We start from the raw sequence: 18,390 nt of genomic DNA, 5'->3' as shown, positions 1-18,390 counted from the left end.
AAAATGTTATTACAAGCCTAATGTTTAATCGTGCTCTTAATCAACTAAAGCTAATGCAATTGTGCATTTCTACAATGTTGCTGTTGAGTCTGGGTTATCAAATAGCTAATTACATATTCAGTAACAGACATTAAATGTTGAACAGCCATGAATGCCTTTAAATCAACTTATATCAGCTCTCTTCTGTAGCCTATATTCACAGGAGCTGAAGTCCATTAAAAAAAAATCATTTATTGAAGACTGACTTTTGTAAACAGCATAACAGAAAACACTGGAATTCCTTTATGTACAAAATTTGCTTGTATACGATTACCACAATGTAACTCTATTGTGATTTTTAGTTTGGCATACCCAGAGATGATGGGCCTAATGAAGCAAAAGCAGAAAGGAAGGAGGATAAAATGAGATTTACACTTCAACACACATACCATTTTAAACTGCTTATTCAGTTTACAGCTCTCGATTTACAGCACAAAGTCATTGACATTAACACATGAAAATAATAAATTAGCAATAGCCTACAGCAAACTCTGTATTCCTGCTACATTTGCCAAAGAGTTAGACCAGTGTTATAGACATGCAAACTCCTTTATATACAGATGGTCAAATGTTCTTACTTTCAATTCAGTTCTCATTTATTTGTATACCGCCTTTCACAGAGATCACAGTGATTGTAATGTAAGGATAATATAATGGCAGCCTTGCTTGGTCCACTTGCACTTATTTCCATTGAAGCAGAAGATATGATTATAACACAATCATCATGTCTGAAAGCAAAACAGGGATAGACCAAAATAACCAAGACCGAACAAGACAATATCAAATGTGTGTCCATTTTCAGTTTGAACTATCATTTGTAATGGAAAAATGTTGTATTAAATGATAAAATAATGCAAAATGAAATGCAATATGTGTATATCTGAAAAATATCTGAAAATATTTTGAACAATATCAATTTATTTGAGGAGCAACACTGCATAAGATGTTAAGTTTTTTTCATATTGTATCTTGAATTTATGTCTTACTGTAACTTTATGTTTAAAAGGTAGAAAAAATACATTTGAATTTAAGATGCATAAACAAGGTAAAATGAAAAAAGAAAGAAGAAGATTTATAGATATCATGGTAACACTTTATTTTGATGGTCTTTGAACATTCTGTTGACTAAAAGTAACTTTGCAAAAACACGTTAACTAACTCTCATTAGAGTATTGAAGACTGTCTGCTTAATATCTGCTAACTCTATATTGTGATAACACACTTGTTTTAAAGACTTCCAAACTTTCCAGCATGACGAAACTAGTGTATTTACTAGTTACCATATCAATATAGAGGGGAAAAAAGCACCAAGATTCAGAAGTCTTTGGAAGATATCACTGAACATATATTGAACAATAGCAAAAGTACATTTCTTATGTTTTCATCTCTGTTTTTTGTGTTTATTTAAAATGAGACAAATCTGATATTATTTTAAATATCCAATCTGTTATTTAACAGTTGATATGGTTCTGTAATGCTGATCTAACCAGCAGAAGACACTAGCCGGGTTTAAAGAGGTGTGTTAGTTGTCAAACTCAAAATGTTTGTTTGTAATTATTAAAAAATGCCATTATTTTATATGAAAAAGTTGCAAAAGAAAATATTTTAATTTGTCTTGTATATCATTTTGATTAGATCAGATAACATTTTAATCTGGCATATGCTCATGTTACAATGTGCCCCTCACAATGTACATGGGGCATGTTGTCACATTTCACTTCCATTCTTTCAGGGCAAGTCAATAAATAAATATACAATGTATTAATGAAACAAAACCACATAATTGTACTACGTGTGAAATTAATACGGGAACCAATAAATACTAAGTCCAAAAGCGTTGAGTTCTGCCCACTTTACAGCATGGAAGAGTCTTCTGTGGTTAATAACAGAGTTGAACATTTTACCCAAATTTAAAAACTTGAAATGTCATAACAATCACTTACACTTTTAAATAACTGAAATAACACATCTCTGGTGCATTATGACCGTTTCTGATAGATCTGTCCTACTTGTTTGCTATGCATTATATAAATGCATAATGCATAAACGCATTATTTATTTTTATTTTCATTTGTAAGAATTTTTTATTATTTATGTTTATCCCAAGAGGATTTTAAAAGGAAACATGCCAACTTTACAATGCAGCGATTTTATGCAGTTCATTATATATATATATATATATATATATATATATATATATATATATATATATATATATATATATATATATATATATAATAAAATGGGCCTAAATAATCAGTATTTACAACAGAACTAATGTGCATACCAAAAAACCTTCTTTTAATGTTATAACCAGTTATGTTACAATTATTATCACATGCTTCCAAATAAAAAAAAAATTTAAAAAAATTCTCTCCTCTCTTTTTCAACACAGTTGAGTTTTATCAGGGCCATTACCACCTCAGATATTGAGAGTTCAAGCATATAATAGAGGGAAATATAAATGCAGTGAACTAACAGTATGTCCTTGGGCTATTAGCAGTAGCCTGTGGTAAAATGTAGATGTAAAACATTCCTCTAAACATGAGTGCAAAAAAGAAATAAACAGCCACAAGCACACTTAAAGCCACAATGCTTCAGATGACTTTCTTCTTTTTAACCAATATTCTGATCGATGACTTCACCAATGAATGAGGTAATGCCACTAAATCAGAAATGTAACGGTAAAGTTTTAATGACAAATGTGTTAACATTATGGTTAATGCATTAGCAATCATCATTAGGTACCCCGAGTATTCATAATTATCTTTTTCTTCACCTCTCCTTCATTTTCATGTCCTTCTCTCTCTTTTCCTGTTTTTCATTTGTCCACATCCACATCCTCTCCTTACCCTTTTCTCTTCATTTCTACCCGTTTCTCTCTCTCTTCTTCCATCTTTCTTTCATTCTTTAACTTCATTTTTACACCTCTCTTGTTCTCTCTCTCTCTCTCTCTCTGGGTATTCCTCCAGCGCTTGGCTGTATCTTGTCTGCTAATTCGGGTCAGTGGTGTTACTGTTAACATTAACAGGCCTGCTGACCTTTGCCCTTGTGCCCTCTATTCTGGCTCTGTCCACTGCTGTTTCCTCCGGGGTTTTTTCCTCTCATTCTGGGCATGCGGTGAACAAAAGATCGAATCCACTCAAACAGACTGTGAAACAGTGCCATTAGAAAACACAGAAATCTGCAGAATTTGGTGAAAGTCAATGTTAAATATCTGAAAAGTAAGAATATACCTTTCAATGAAAATATTCGTTTATAAAATAGACAAATGAGAACGAAGATCTTTCCTAAGGGATTGTGTGTGTGTGTGTGTGTGTGTGTGTGTGTGTGTGTTCATCCATTGTACTGAGAACACAAACGTTTCGTGTACTCTGTTAGAATGCAGTATTTGTCAGGAGTTAGACCACGCGGGCTCTTTTATCTTACAACATCCACCACTAGATGGAAGCATTTATCTCTCAATACACTCACCTGATCAAGAGTCTCAGAACGAACGAATATAGTCCCACAGGTCCAGCGATTCCTGTCTTGTCAAATTGCATTTTACACTGCAGCTCTCTCTCACACACCTTTCCATTGCTCGATCACAAGTTTCTTACTGCTGAAAAAAGTTTTATTTGACTTGTTTTAGAGATATTTTTTACATATGTTGTGAATATGTAGTGAGTAGGTTTTCGTTGACTCAAATTAATCAGCTAATAGCTGCAATTCTGAACTATGACTAAATGAAGGCCATATAGACGGCCTTCTAGACTAGGCTAATATATTATCTAGATTTATGATCCCATTGCAAGAACCTTAACATAATACTATAAAAAAGACTTTGTGCCCCAAAGTATATGCATCAGTTATTAACTCTCCTTTAATACAATTATACACAATTTAATAAATAAAAACTCTGTCATAATAAGATCATAATCATACTTTCAGGATGTGAAATCTTTCGACGAAGACAATTGTATCTTATTGGTTTCAACACATTGTCTTGTTATATTTAGAAGAGGGGGGTTTTATAGTAAACTCTGTTCTGAACAGTAAACAATTGAATCTGACTGAAAACTGTATATTATATTCCCTTTAAATTTAACAACTTGATGCGTAATGACCTTGAACCTTCGGCCAGTGATGGCTAAATGAATTGTGAAACCGGCAACCCTGTTACTTTTTACACTCTTAAAAATAAAGGTCCCAAAAGGGAACCTTTATTTTGATTGCAGTAAAGCCATTAGAAGAAGCTTTTTATGTTCCCAAAAGAACCTTTAAGTGAACAGTTCTTAAACATTTATTAACCATTTTTCCCCTAGTGTGAAGAATATTTTATAATCTAAAGAACCATTAAAGTACATTGAGCATTAAAAAGGTTCCATGGATGGGAAGGCTCTTCGTCATGGAACCATAGAGAGCCTTTATGTTTAGGAGTGCATGTCAAACATAGGGTATTTGTGTCAGACAGAACGTTTAAAATCTCAAATAAATTGACTTATAACACATTTTCATAATGGAAAACGCACACATGTGTTGGAAGGATAGCCGCGGTGCAGTGTGCATCAGAAGAGGGTCTCGTGTAGTTTCTCCATGAAGATGTTCCCAGACAGTCTCACGGTTTCTTCCGTCGCGCGCGTGTCATGCTCTCCTCGCGTCTACGCATCTGTCGGTGAGATGACCGTCCCTTCTCTCACAGAGCTTTCTCTTCTAATATCGGCGAGGACTGGCTCAGTGACGGTGGGAGGTTCGAGCTCACAGAGATGCTGAGGGGATTCGCCAACTCTCTTCAGAAGCTCTCGCTCCACGCCTGCTGATTCTGAAGGAGAAGACTTGTTTATAGAGGCAGGCGCGCGACAGAAGGTGTGCGTGTTCCCGCGGGCTCGTCCCGGTAAAGATGCGCTGGAGTGAAGTGACGTTCAACTGGCAACAGCGTTAACTTTAACGCCAAGTGCCGTCCGTTGGGGGAAAAGGCGGGAACCTGATCATTGACAGTAATTGCATTTGTTGAGGTATCGATAAAGATGAATTAACGGAGAAATGTCATGGGAGCGAATTTAGGGTTCGTCGCACGTGGTCCCGCTGGATTGACTCCGGATCAAGCTGTGACTGACAGCTAACTTCGAATTAAACCAAACCGCTGGAAGGGACTTTACTGCGATTGAAACCTGTGGTTCAGGTATTATCCGATGCTATCAGAGTCTCGAGGATGCTGTGAGACCACGAGTGGCGTGATGAGAAGTTTCGCGTTGGTGTTGGAGAGTTGTAAACGCAACTTGAGCGTTCAGGATGTCTCAGGAACTCTGCAATGGATTTTACTCTAAAATCTGCATAGGGGTTGATAATCCTCACGTTCACAGAAGGAGCTCTTTCTTGATGCTGGAGATACGCAAATCTGAAGGCTGAGTCATGATGTTTCGAGACTTATGGATGGAATGTGATGTAAAGAAGACTCAGTGGATTTTCTGAAGTTGAACAGTGATCGCCACGACATATGTGAAGATATTTATCAAGCATGTAAAGGTATAAATGGACAACGATCAACACGTTGATTTTTCAGGGTAATGGATTCGGACAGCGTGTGTTTTTCTGTCAATTTCACTTGTAATCGCAATAGTATAAAGACTGACGTACTGAATCGTTACAATCTTTGCTTTATGAGTACAGAAATGGCTGGCAGATACTCTTGCACAACTCATAATAATGCGCTGACTTGATTGGTTTATTAGATAAAGTTGAGGATCATTGAAGGTCTTCTACTCATCAGTAGATGATTGACGCGTCAACAGGTGACTGAGGTAAATCTTTGTCTTTCTTTGGACGCAGTTTCAGTTTGTTTAGCATATGTTTTAAGTTAAAAAGTACAGTGATATAAATCAATTTATAATCAGCTCATTTTATTTTACTGTAGTTTTTATGTTTTTAAATATTGCCTTAGTTTGTGGAGTTGAGGTGAAGTGTGATTAAAAAGGTTTTGCTGAATAAATAGAGATTTTCTTTATATGATATTTTTAAACGTTTTTTTTTTTTTATGTAGTCAGTTTATTTCATTTTACCATGTTTTTGCTGGCTGGACTGGGGATAAAATTCGGCCCTGGACCAATCCAGCCCATCCGGCCCACGAGATCCCCCGTGAAAGTTTTTTTTTCTGGGATTAGGGTCTTAAATTGGAGTAAATAAATTAATACATAAAATAGGACTGGAACAAATGATGATTGAATTCACTGCAAATACATAAAAAAAAACCCTTAATATTGCATTTTTGTCACATAGAAATGCACTTGACAGCATATGCACTGATTTTGAGCTAGGATCCGGTGAGGTAAATGCACTGCTATTAATTGTGTTCCAAACCTGTATGACTTTCGCTCTTTTGTAAAACACAAAAGAAGATATTTTGAACCATTTTGGATAGGCAACCCTTGACTTCTATTGTATGGAAGAAGAAAAAAAAGATACTCAAATGATTTTCTTTTATGTTCCACAGAAAGAAAGTCATTCCGGTTTGGAGTGAGACAGAGTGAGTAAATTATGACATTGTGGGGGGAACTACCCCTTTAAAACAACATTTGTAAAGAGTTAACACCTAATTTATTTAAGGCACTGGTATCTATCTTTCATCAGGCTCTCATTAAACGGCATTTTTCTTCAATTAAAATTCCATAGCACTATTCATAAAACATATTTAAAGAGAAAAAAAGCTTTGTCCTTAATTCATGGGAAGCTGCTTTGTTAAATCCTCCTTTAATTGCCCTAATTAATTTCTTGCATAGAATCCATATTTTACTTTATTTACGTTCTATTTGACTGTAGTCACCCCCTTATCCATAATGATAACTACTTCTTAAAAAATAATCATTATTTAACATGGACAATATAGGGTCTAAAAGTCTGTTATCCAGTAGTTTACAATAAAGTATAGATATAGAAATAGAGGGAGAAATATTTAGAAATATTTCTAAATAACATTTCTTTGTGTTCAGCATTTTAAAATCCTCAAACTTTATGGGTTTTTTTACTTTTTTTTTTACTTTACCTTTAATCGCTAATTCTCAGTTTGGACTCACCGTATAGTTTTACTATTAAAGCTTGTATTCAGGTGTAAACATTCTGGATTTTCATTCTGGTGTGTAAAGCTAACACGACCGCCTCTGTATCTCTGTGCTTCCAGTGGTCCGTGCACTATCAGAATGCTCATACTGGTATGAGAGCTGGTCCCGTGGGTTTACAGTCGACCCTCTGTGCTTCCTTCTTTTCCTGCCCTGCTTCTCGCTGTCCACATGCAGGCGAAGAAGCGATACCTGCTGGTATCTGTGGGGGCCTGTAGCCTGCTACTAGCCTACCTGTGTGGCCTGCAGATCGGTGAGTTCCAGAACCAGAACCACGCAGAGCTTTATGGAGTCTCACAGATCCCCGGTGTCCCACCTCGTCCGCCTCGCTGGCCAGAATGGCTCGATCCTCCACTGCAGACGTACCTGGGTGAGGCAGAGCAGGAAGAGGACGGGCCGCTGCTTCTTCATCAACACACGTCTCCTCGCGAGAGGCGAGAAATCCAGAAGAACATCTACAAGAGCCGACGATGTCGCATGGACACCTGTTTCGATTTCCAGCGCTGCGAACGGGGCTTTAAAATCTATGTGTACCCCCCTCAGAAAGGTGAAGCACCCTCGGAAAGCTACCAGAAGATTCTGGCAGCCATCGAGGAATCGCGGTTCTACACGACGGACCCTAACCAGGCCTGTCTTTTTGTACTGAGTATAGACACTCTAGACAGGGACCAGCTGTCCACTCAGTACGTACATAATGTCCGAGCCCGGATTCAAAGCCTCCCCCTGTGGTACGAAGGGAGGAACCATCTGATTTTTAACTTGTACTCTGGAACATGGCCTGATTATACGGAGGAACTAGGCTTCGATATCGGCCAAGCCATGTTGGCCAAGGCCAGCACCGACATGGACAACTTTAGACCACACTTTGATGTGTCCATCCCTCTGTTTTCAAAAGACCATCCTCAGAAAGGAGGGGAAAAAGGTTTTCTGAATCTTAACAACGTCCCTCCTTTACGGAAATACTTGCTGGTCTTCAAAGGGAAGAGGTATCTAACTGGCATTGGTTCTGAAACCAGAAATGCTCTGTATCATATACATAATGGGGATGATATCATTTTATTGACTACATGCAAACATGGGAAAGACTGGGAGAAACATAAGGATGCAAGGTGCGACAGAGACAATGAAGAATACACAAAGTAAGTCCGACATTTTCCTGTTTCTTTTTCACGCTGGTGTAAGGATTGGAGCTTGTCTTTAAAGGAATAGTTCACCCAAACATGAAAATTTTCCAAACCCGTAGGACTTTTTTTTTTTTTTTTCATACAATGAAAGTCAGCAGTTGAAACATTCTTATGAAAAATGTCTTCTTATGTGTTCCACACATATTCCAGGTTTGGAATATCATTCACCGGATGAGTAAACGATGAGTAAACAATGGTAGAATTTTCATATTTTGTGAACTATTCCTTTCCTTCCTTTCCTTACAATCTCAGTCAAGCCAATGAGGTGCAGATTGGTGTTTGCTCGATTCATATGCATTTTTCTTTACTTTTTCACAGTTTTGGCTTAACTTTTATGTTTGGCCATTTAAAGGTGAACCTGAGTAAACGGCATTGAGGGTAGAAAGCAAAATGGCAGTGTTTAATGTCAGTGTGATTTAGACTGTTGCTTGTTTTGTACTCTAGACTGTAGTGTTCATGTAGTTATCATGGGAATACCGCTATAAATGGAAGTGGTGTTGCATTTGTCTAGCTCAGGAAAAAAGTGCTGTGGAAAAGGACTCTAGAGGACTCTTACCCTGAAACAAAGCCAGTCTTAATCTTTTTGTGACAAATAAATGAGAGTGGTTTGTGTAAATGCACCGTTTTGGTGAGATTTATTCATTTAGTGTTTAATTCTCTTCAGTGCAATGATAAAAAAGTGATTGCCTTATATTATAAAGATGTGTGTGCAATGCTAATAGTTTATTTCTTTTGCTAAGATGCACACATTAGACACTGATTGCCATGTGCAACAACTAGGGGCAGTAATATAAAGCATTTTCTGTGGATCTAGTTTTATTTTTCAGACACAATTTGTGTTTATGTGCTGTTCTGAACAATTTAACAGAATGTTTATTTTATTTTACTGTGTACTAAGACACATATACACCTATATGTCTCTCACTGATGTTTATGATCAGCCTTTCAAAGCAGGTTGGAACTACATTTTACATTTATATCAAGCCCTTCTCTCCAAAAAGGCATTCAGCTTTATTTTAGTTGTCCCTGATTATTTTGTACTGTTGTAATGGTGTTATTACACATTTATTACTATGTAATTACATAGGCACAGTTGTATTTAAATTTTCTGAACATTGCAAGAAAAGCAGACTCATATACTGTGTGTATGAATTGTTTCAATTGTGTTAGAAGTGTTAGAATGTAATTTTAAATTGTTAAAAGTGTAAATGGATACAAACAAGTAAATAATAACAAGTGTCTAAGATCATTAAATGTTAATAGCAGTCTATACACTATACAAAATTGGAAACAAAACGATACAAAATCAAAAAATATTTTATATCAAATTAACCATCATTTTCACTTTATATATTTATGATTCAGATAAATGATACAGATCAGGATGATTTACCCAATCAGTACAACAAAAAGGACAGATGAAATCAAATCAAAGCATGTTTGGACATTACACCAATTTCGATTTACTCACTGGTTTTGAAATGAAATGCTCAACGAGCAAATGTCCGCATAGTTTTGAGCATTTAGTGTATTAAAGAGTACTGCATTAATGTATATATAGAGTATCAAAGAGTTGGCAAGATTTGACTTCTAAGTAATTGGTGAATCATCAGACTGAAGAAAGTAGGGTTAGAAGGTCTTGACTAGCAGACTCTTTATACTTGATATGAATTGAGAGGATTTCAGAGAGGCAGAACAGTCAATAATTGGCCCTCGGTTGAATTAAGCAGGAGCTTAATAGTTACAGAAAATACCACACACACACACACACACACACACACTATCTATTCTATCCCCTTGCACTAACCCTACCCCTAAACCTACTCATCACAGAATTTTTTTTTTTTTTTTTTTTTTGCATTTTCAAAAAAACATAATTTTGTATGATTTATAAGCTGTAAGATGTTGACCAAAAATGTCCCCACAAGGGCAAGGATTTCAGATATTGCCACCTGTGTGTGCTTTGCTATCATTGCTGTATCTATTGTAGCCATGTGTGGTGCAGGTAACTGGTCTATAATGCATGGTTTTGTCATACTTTTATGGTGAACAATAACAGGTGAGCCATGAGATAGATCATTAGTGGTGTATTCTGCTTCTTAAAACATTTGCCTAGCTCTGTAATTTAACAAGTTGAGGAAGCAATATAAATGATACTTTACACAATACTCAAATGAAAATTGCATCACATACATAAACAACAATGATGGGATTGCATATAAGGACTCTATCCTTATGCTCTTCAAGGCCAGTTTCACTCATACTGTGTGGGATGTGAGCTTTCACGCGGATGGTGTTTATGGTCCATCACAGACTTTGTCTCAGGGGTTGACTTTTATTAAAACTATCGGATTTCAGAGTTTTCTTTTTGTTATATGATGGCTACATTAAAACTGTCTTATAAATTTGAAGGTATAATAAAAAAAAGTTTCCTTCTTTTTAAATGCCTTATATTTCATTGTTTCAGGCTTAAAATATGACAAATGATTTGTTTAAACAAGGAAACAAAAGTGTCAGTGAAGATCTTGAGATGAAATACGAGACGTGATCGTGATGTGAGAATAATAGCCTAATACTCAAGTGTGAAAATATTATTTAATTGTATGTATTTAGGATCCATTAAATGCTGGGCATAAAATTAAATATATTTTTTTTTATTTCTACCATCAACATTTCCATTATACTGCAATGCTGTTATATGATCGACCATGCTATATGATCATACTGTCATATACTATACAGTTGTGATCATAAGCTTAATCATGTAATTTGATTATTTTTGTTTTAAATATTATTTTGTCTTGTGTACTATATGTAAACATGCGTTATTTGAAATAGCTTAATTATAAAAGTACTAAATGGAAAAAGAAACATGCCATGTTTATTATCCCTCATATTTTGTTGAACTTGTTAACATTTGGCAAGGTGTAGTGTATGTAAACGTATGACTACATATTTACTGTTAGAAACGGAGAGTGGAGAAATCGAACTAGAGAAAGTGTGAAAGTGTGTTTGTTTTTAATAGACTTTGTTTTTTAAAAGTCAGCAAACAAAATTCGTTTTCTGTTGAGCGTGACGCGTGGACTAAGTGCCTAAACTCTACTTATACGTACGGGCAGTGTGAGCGCTGTGAGTGTGACCTGTTAATACGTGCTGCAAATAACGTGAAACGTGAAGTGTGAAACAGGTCAACACCACATAACTCAAAGAGGCAACAGGCACAACACCACTGCAAAAAACCCAGTAATTCACATGATTTATCAATGCCACCCTGCATGCAGGGAACCAGAGTTCTGCTGTGTAAATGTGCAAATCCTATAGTCTAAGGAGAGATGAAATTTGAGAGAATCCAGTGAGAGCTCCACTAACTTCTGGTAGATTTCTGGTCTCGCCACTGGACTCTTGATGGAAAGTTCACATTGACAAGTTTTCATTATCAAGTAAGCCAGAGTCAAAGAGAGCCACGTTTCATAAGATGTCGAGTCTGCGTTTGTGCCTACAGTGGAAGATGGAAGACAAGAAGGAGGAATAAGGTGGAGAAACAAGGGAGAACGAGCTCCCACTGATAAGATGTATTGATAGACTCTAATTTAGAGCAGCTCACAACTGGGTGCTTCCTAGAAATCCATCACACTCGAGAAAGAGAGAGACAGCATAAAGAGAGAAAGAAAGACAGACGTAGCGCAAGAGAGAGAGATAGACAGAGCGAGAAGCCTGCTGTTTTTTAATTAGGGTGTGTGATTAACATGATGTGTTGTTTTTTAGCCTCAGAATCACACAAAAGGGAAGTGATTACAAATCTCAGTTATACCTCCAAAATTAATCACAGAAACTTGAATAAACACAGCTGCTCAAACTTTGAGAACTCACTGTTGTGCAGTATTGAATCCTAAACTTTTATGACAACCAAACTTGACAAATCCATCCGTCGTCAGGCATAAAGGGAGGCCACATTGTTGTTATGAATTGCATGAAAATTGTTGCAGTGTTGTCATTACCCATTTGAGCAGGGCAACTTGGGCAACTATTAATTTTATTCATTGTTTGTTTTGTTCAAATCGTAATTTTTGTCTTCCTTTTTTAAATTTTGTCAGTATGTCTTCATGACAGGCTATTCATTTTAGTTATTTTTATTTTCGGCAAAATTGCATCTTATTTTAGCCAACAACAACATTTTAACTGATGTGTTTAACTTCTGTATCACTTCTTCAGTTATAACTTCCGTTAAGGTCTAGTTAATGTAATAGAGCTTACGTTTTTTTTTTCAGACGTGCTGCGTATGTTACAAAAGTTTGTATTTTGTATAAACTGTAGCTCAAAACTAAAACTAAAAAAAGGAAACCATCTAAGGTTTTGGCTGTAACCCTTTCCTGTTTCCTGAGAAGGGGAACAAAACACTGCGTCATCAGTTGACACTATGGGAACGTTCCTCGTTAGCCGGTGTGCTACACGCCAATTTTGATTGGCTTGCGCAGTCAGTCAAAGGGCGCGTGAAGAAGACATCATCAGTTTCAATTGTCTGAAGGGCAGATGTACAGGCATGACAGAAGTATGGCAACACGATGCAGTGTTTTGTTGTCCTTCACAGGGAACCATGGTGACGTTTAGGGGTGGGGGGAAAAATCGATTCTTAGATGCATCGCGATGCGGACGTGGACGATTCTGAATCGATTCGCAAATGTCAAAAATCGATTTTCAAAAAAAAAAAAAAAAAAAAATATATATATATATATATATATATATACACTCACCGGCCACTTTATTAGGTACACCTGTCCAACTGCTCGTTAACACTTAATTTCTAAGCAGCCAATCACATGGCGGCAACTCAGTGCATTTAGGCATGTAGACATGGTCAAGACAATCTCCTGCAGTTCAAACCGAGCATCAGTATGGGGAAGAAAGTTGATTTGAGTGACTTTGAACGTGGCATGATTGTTGGTGCCAGAAGGGCTGGTCTGAGTATTTCAGAAACTGCTAATCTACTGGGATTTTCACGCACAACCATCTCTAGGGTTTACAGAGAATGGTCCGAAAAAGAAAAAACATCCAGTGAGCGGCAGTTCTGTGGGCGGAAATGCCTTGTTGATGCCAGAGGTCAGAGGAGAATGGCCAGACTGGTTCGAGCTGATAGAAGGGCAACAGTGACTGAAATAACCACTCGTTACAACCGAGGTATGCAGCAAAGCATTTGTGAAGCCACAACACGCACAACCTTGAGGCGGATGGGCTACAACAGCAGAAGACTCCACCGGGTACCACTCATCTCCACTACAAATAGGAAAAAGAGGCTACAATTTGCAAGAGCTCACCAAAATTGAACAGTTGAAGACTGGAAAAATGTTGCCTGGTCTGATGAGTCTCGATTTCTGTTGAGACATTCAGATGTTAGAGTCAGAATTTGGCGTAAACAGAATGAGAACATGGAACCATCATGCCTTGTTACCACTGTGCAGGCTGGTGGTGGTGGTGTAATGGTGTGGGGGATGTTTTCCTGGCACACTTTAGGCCCCTTAGTGCCAATTGGGCATCGTTTAAATGCCACGGCCTACCTGAGCATTGTTTTTGACCATGTCCATCCCTTTATGGCCACCATGTACCCATCCTCTGATGGCTACTTCCACCATGTCACAAAGCTCTAATCATTTCAAATTGGTTTCTTGAACATGACAATGAGTTCACTGTACTAAAATGGCCTCCACAGTCACCAGATCTCAACCCAATAGAGCATCTTTGGGATGTGGTGGAACGGGAGATTCGCATCATGGATGTGCAGCCGACAAATCTGCGGCAACTGTGTGATGCCATCATGTCAATATGGACCAAACTCCCTGAGGAATGCTTCCAGCACCTTGTTGAATCTATGCCACGAAGAATTGAGGCAGTTCTGAAGGCAAAAGGGGGTCCAACCCGTTACTAGCATGGGGTACCTAATAAAGTGGCCGGTGAGTGTATATTAGTGCTGGGCAAGTTAACGCGTTATTATCGCGTTAACGCATTTATTAATTAATGCCGACAATTTTTTTATCGCGCGTTAACGCAGTTTTTTTTATTATTATTTTGAAAGTCCGTTGCTCACTGGCTCTGAATACACATAGGCCTACAGTCAAACCATGATCACAGGAGGGGTGGGATGTTGGTCAGCCAGCAAATAACCCACACAAACAAGCAGTGGAGAGGCTTTGGCAGGTTCTCTCAGGTGAACAGAAAGGGAGACAGCGCTCCGCGAGTGAATGACAGGCGCTCTATAGATAGTAACCATGGCAACGGCTTCTGTGCGCTACGCAGCTGTAGCCTTCTTAACTTAAATTAAAATTATACATAACTTTACCTGATAGGCCTGCGTTTAGTTTAGCGGGGATGCTCTGCCATGTGAATTCCCTCCTGTTGATGTCCTGATAACTAGCCTATTTAGATTCTGGAAACTCACAAACAGCGAGCCGAGGATCACTCTCTCTTCCAAGGATTTGTGCTGCGCGTCGTGTACAAAAAGTTAGACAATTCCACTTCAGCAACGCGCGGGCGCGAGCGTGAGGCGGGCATGACCGCAACAGTTTCACAGGAACGCACCCGCTTGTCGCTGCACCTGTGCTCGACCACTTCACCTCACTCTAGGCTGATTTATACTTCTTCGTCGGACCTACGCCGGAGCCTCTACGCTATAGACTACGCGTTGGTTTTCATTTATATATCTGCGTCGTTGTCCGCGTTGACGCGCAATTACACATGCAGAGGGAGAGTGTGAAACCCGGGGAGCGGTTCTAGCAATCACAGCGCTTGCGGTACGCGTAGAATTGACGTTACATTTTTGGAGAGATGCACGTCAGGGTACGCGCGCTACACATCTACGGCGTGAGTTCGACGCAGAAGTATAAATTGGCTTTACCTCTGTTTAATGTAATCTTACGTGGGAAACCATGGCATGCCATGACCAAACCTAAGCTGCTATCAGAGAAGTAACGTTGGTCGACTTATCTCTGTAGTAGTGATCATGACCCTTTGACTACATAGACTGTTTCTGCTGCTCCCTGATACAAGATACCTGTTCAGAAAAAACAACAACAAGAAAACTGGACTCTTTTAACAAGCTAGATAAAAGGTAATGCCCTGGCAGTGGCAAATAGCTTTGTTTAAATATTTGATTTGATTACATTAATGTTTAAGTTGAGATTTACATGAAATATTGTATTGATACTGTGTAAAGGGAATACTGCTGGTATAAAAGCACTTATTTGTTTAAAGTTTTTGCAAACCACATGTTATTGCACTTTTGTAGCAGTACATTTAAATCAAAAGTGCGCAATACACTACTTTAGAATTCATTATTCAATTTTGCGCGTAACAATGCGATTAATCGCAAGAAAATCATGCGATTAATCGCGATTAAATTTTTTAATCGTTGCCCAGCACTAATATATATATATATATTTATTTATAATAACGTAATATATTGACGGAACTCTGAAGCGCGGAAGTGCAGTGCCCGGACCGTCTGTGTTGTGCACATAACAGACGCGATGACTGAGCGCGATATCCAAACACCCTCCTCGTTAAAAGCTGACGTGTGGAAATATTTTGGCTTCTGTGAAGTTGAAGGGGGGAAAGGAGCTGGACAAGAGCCACACTATTTGTAAGCTTTGTGGAATAAAACTAAAATATTTCGGAAAACACGACAAATATGAGAAGCCATATGACACGTTTCATATGGCCACCAAAGCACATTTTTGTCCCGCCAAAGCCTTTTTTGATCGGTGAGTGATGTAGAAAAAAAATGACTGCTGCGCTTGACAGCCGCGAGCAGAGAGAGAGAGAGAGCCCCGGCCGCGCGCGCGCACTCTCACGTCTTCAAACAACACGAGCGCTGTCTTGGTCTCTCTCTTCCTCGCGCCAGTGTTAATTTCGTTGACGAAAATAACGACGAAAATTATTCGTCAACGACATTTTTTCACAGACGAAAACGAGACGATAACTAAATAAAACCTAGTTTTGAATGACAAAGACTATGACGAAAATCTATTGACATTTTCGTCAACGAATAAAAACTAGACGAAAATGTTAGATATTGACGATTTGGGAAGCGATCCGTCAGAACTGATGTCCTGCGTGTGTGGTAGATGCGCACATTTGTAGGCTACTGTAACGTGATCTACCCCGCGGTCATAAAACGTTAAAAAATGTGAACGTCTGGAAGAATGAGTAGAGCAGACATATAGATCTCTGAATAAGAGTGACGATGCAAAAAAGAGCTCTATTCGGTGCGGTTTTCTGTGCGCACACACCTAACCCGAAGTGTGCAGTCATGCACAATACACCTACAGCGCGCGAGTAGGCTACTGAATTGAGCTCTCTTTCGTGTCTGAATGGAGAAATACACAACAGTATGTCTAAATGTCCTTTTTGGAGAGTATTCATGTAAACTATGCTGGTTATGTCTTAAACTGTGAGTGTGTCGGATGTGCATCAGTGCAATTGTATCCGCATGTCATTGGACATGATCCGACGTCTTAAAGTGACAGTGGCAATAAACCTAATGCGGTCCGTGTCCTTAATTTTGATCAAGCAACAAAAGAAAAAGAGAAAAGCATTCACTGTTTGTTAATAGCTTTAATAAGGATTAATTATATTTAATTCATACAAATAAATATGTCTGCTTGAAAGAATAAAGAATGATGTGTAAGTAGTTATAAAGAATGAATATATCATTCATCGTAAAGAAGACTGTGTTGTACTTTAGGAAAAGTGGTTTTATTTCATTTTAAGATATTTTTTAAGTAACAGCAGTTAAATCTGTATCTGTATTGCATGTTCAAACTTAAAAATCATTCATATTAATAGGTTAATAGATGTTTTCTCCGGGAGTATATGGGTTTGGAAATTTTAGAGAAATTCTAAATTAACGCATTACAATTGAACTAAACCCATTACATTTTAGTCGACTTGACATGTTTCGACTGCAACCTGCAGTCTTCCTCCACCTGAACAACACCTTGTCTTTCTAGAAGAAAATTGTCCAATTTCTACAGTATGTTGGTTCTGATCTACTTCCTAAAGGAAATAAGCCTTTCATTTATTTGTTATTGTTTAGTTCAACTTGATGAGTCACAACACAATGTGATGTATTCATGTTCTACAGAACATAAGCTACATACACGACACAGAAAGTGCTTTGAGTTGTTGTTACTCAATAAAAGAGTTAAGTAATTCAGCAGCTGACTTTTTTTAATACTGCAATCACTTTGTAGTGTATTTTCATTTACTGTTGTGAAATGGAAAATCAATAATCACAAACCGAGAATCGTTAATAATCGAAAATCGACTGTAATCGAATCGGGACTTCAATAATCGTAATCGAATCGAATCGGGAAATCAGACAGATTAACCACCCCTAGTGACGTTCCCTTTTGAAGTAGAACTTAACACTGCGTTGTCAGTTGAAGCTATGGGAATGACAATACACACTGTGCCGTACTGACTGGGCACTGTGTTCAGCCAAAAATCAGCCCATGATTTACTCAACCTCAATTCATCCTAGGTGTATATGACATTCTTCTTTCAGACGAATACAATCGGAGTTATATATAAAAAAAAAAGTCCTGGCTCTTTCTAGCTTTATAATGGCAGTGAATGGCCGTTTCTGTTTTGAAGTCCATAAAAGTGGATCTATCCATCATAAAAGTGCATCTATCCATCATTAAAGTGCTCCACACACCTCTGGGGGTTAATCAAGGCCATCCGAAGTGAAGCGATGTGTTTGTGTAAGAAAAATATCCATATTTAAACTTAATAAAGTGAAATAACTAGCTTCCGGCTAAACGAATATACGGATTCCACTTACGCCTAAAGCGCAACTTGTGACGTCGGAAGTATCGAAATGCGTCATGGTGTAGTGTAAATATCAGCAGTACGTCGCATTACTCGCATAAGTTGCGCTCTAGACTTAAGTGGAATTCGTATGTTCGTTTGGCCGGAAGCTCGTTATTTTACTTTAACAAGTTTTAAATATGGATATTTTTCTTACACAAACGCATCGCTTCACTTCAGAAGGCCTTTATTAACCCCCCTGAGCCGTGTGG

General features: G+C 37.9%; 1 protein-coding gene across 2 annotated transcripts in view; it reads left to right on the top strand.

The window, feature by feature from the left end:
- The first annotated feature begins 5,099 nt into the window (after positions 1-5,099).
- Positions 5,100-18,390, top strand: part of LOC130096027 (exostosin-1) — a 410,859-nt gene continuing 397,568 nt past the window's right edge. The window contains exons 1-2 of one of the 2 annotated variants that reach the window (XM_056262651.1): positions 5,100-5,585; positions 7,196-8,272. In XM_056262651.1, coding sequence (XP_056118626.1) covers positions 7,305-8,272 — 968 coding nt within the window. In that variant the 5' untranslated portion in view covers positions 5,100-5,585; positions 7,196-7,304. Of the gene's footprint in view, positions 5,823-7,195; positions 8,273-18,390 lie in introns of both variants that reach the window. The other variant, XM_056262649.1, reaches the window with a different exon arrangement.

This window comes from Rhinichthys klamathensis, unplaced genomic scaffold (genome assembly GCF_029890125.1).
Source record: "Rhinichthys klamathensis goyatoka isolate OS25496 unplaced genomic scaffold, OSU_Roscu_1.1 h1tg000196l_1, whole genome shotgun sequence".
NCBI lineage: Eukaryota > Metazoa > Chordata > Actinopteri > Cypriniformes > Leuciscidae > Rhinichthys > Rhinichthys klamathensis.
Note: the sequence above shows the minus strand (reverse complement) of the source record. Positions and strands in the feature narration are given on the sequence as shown.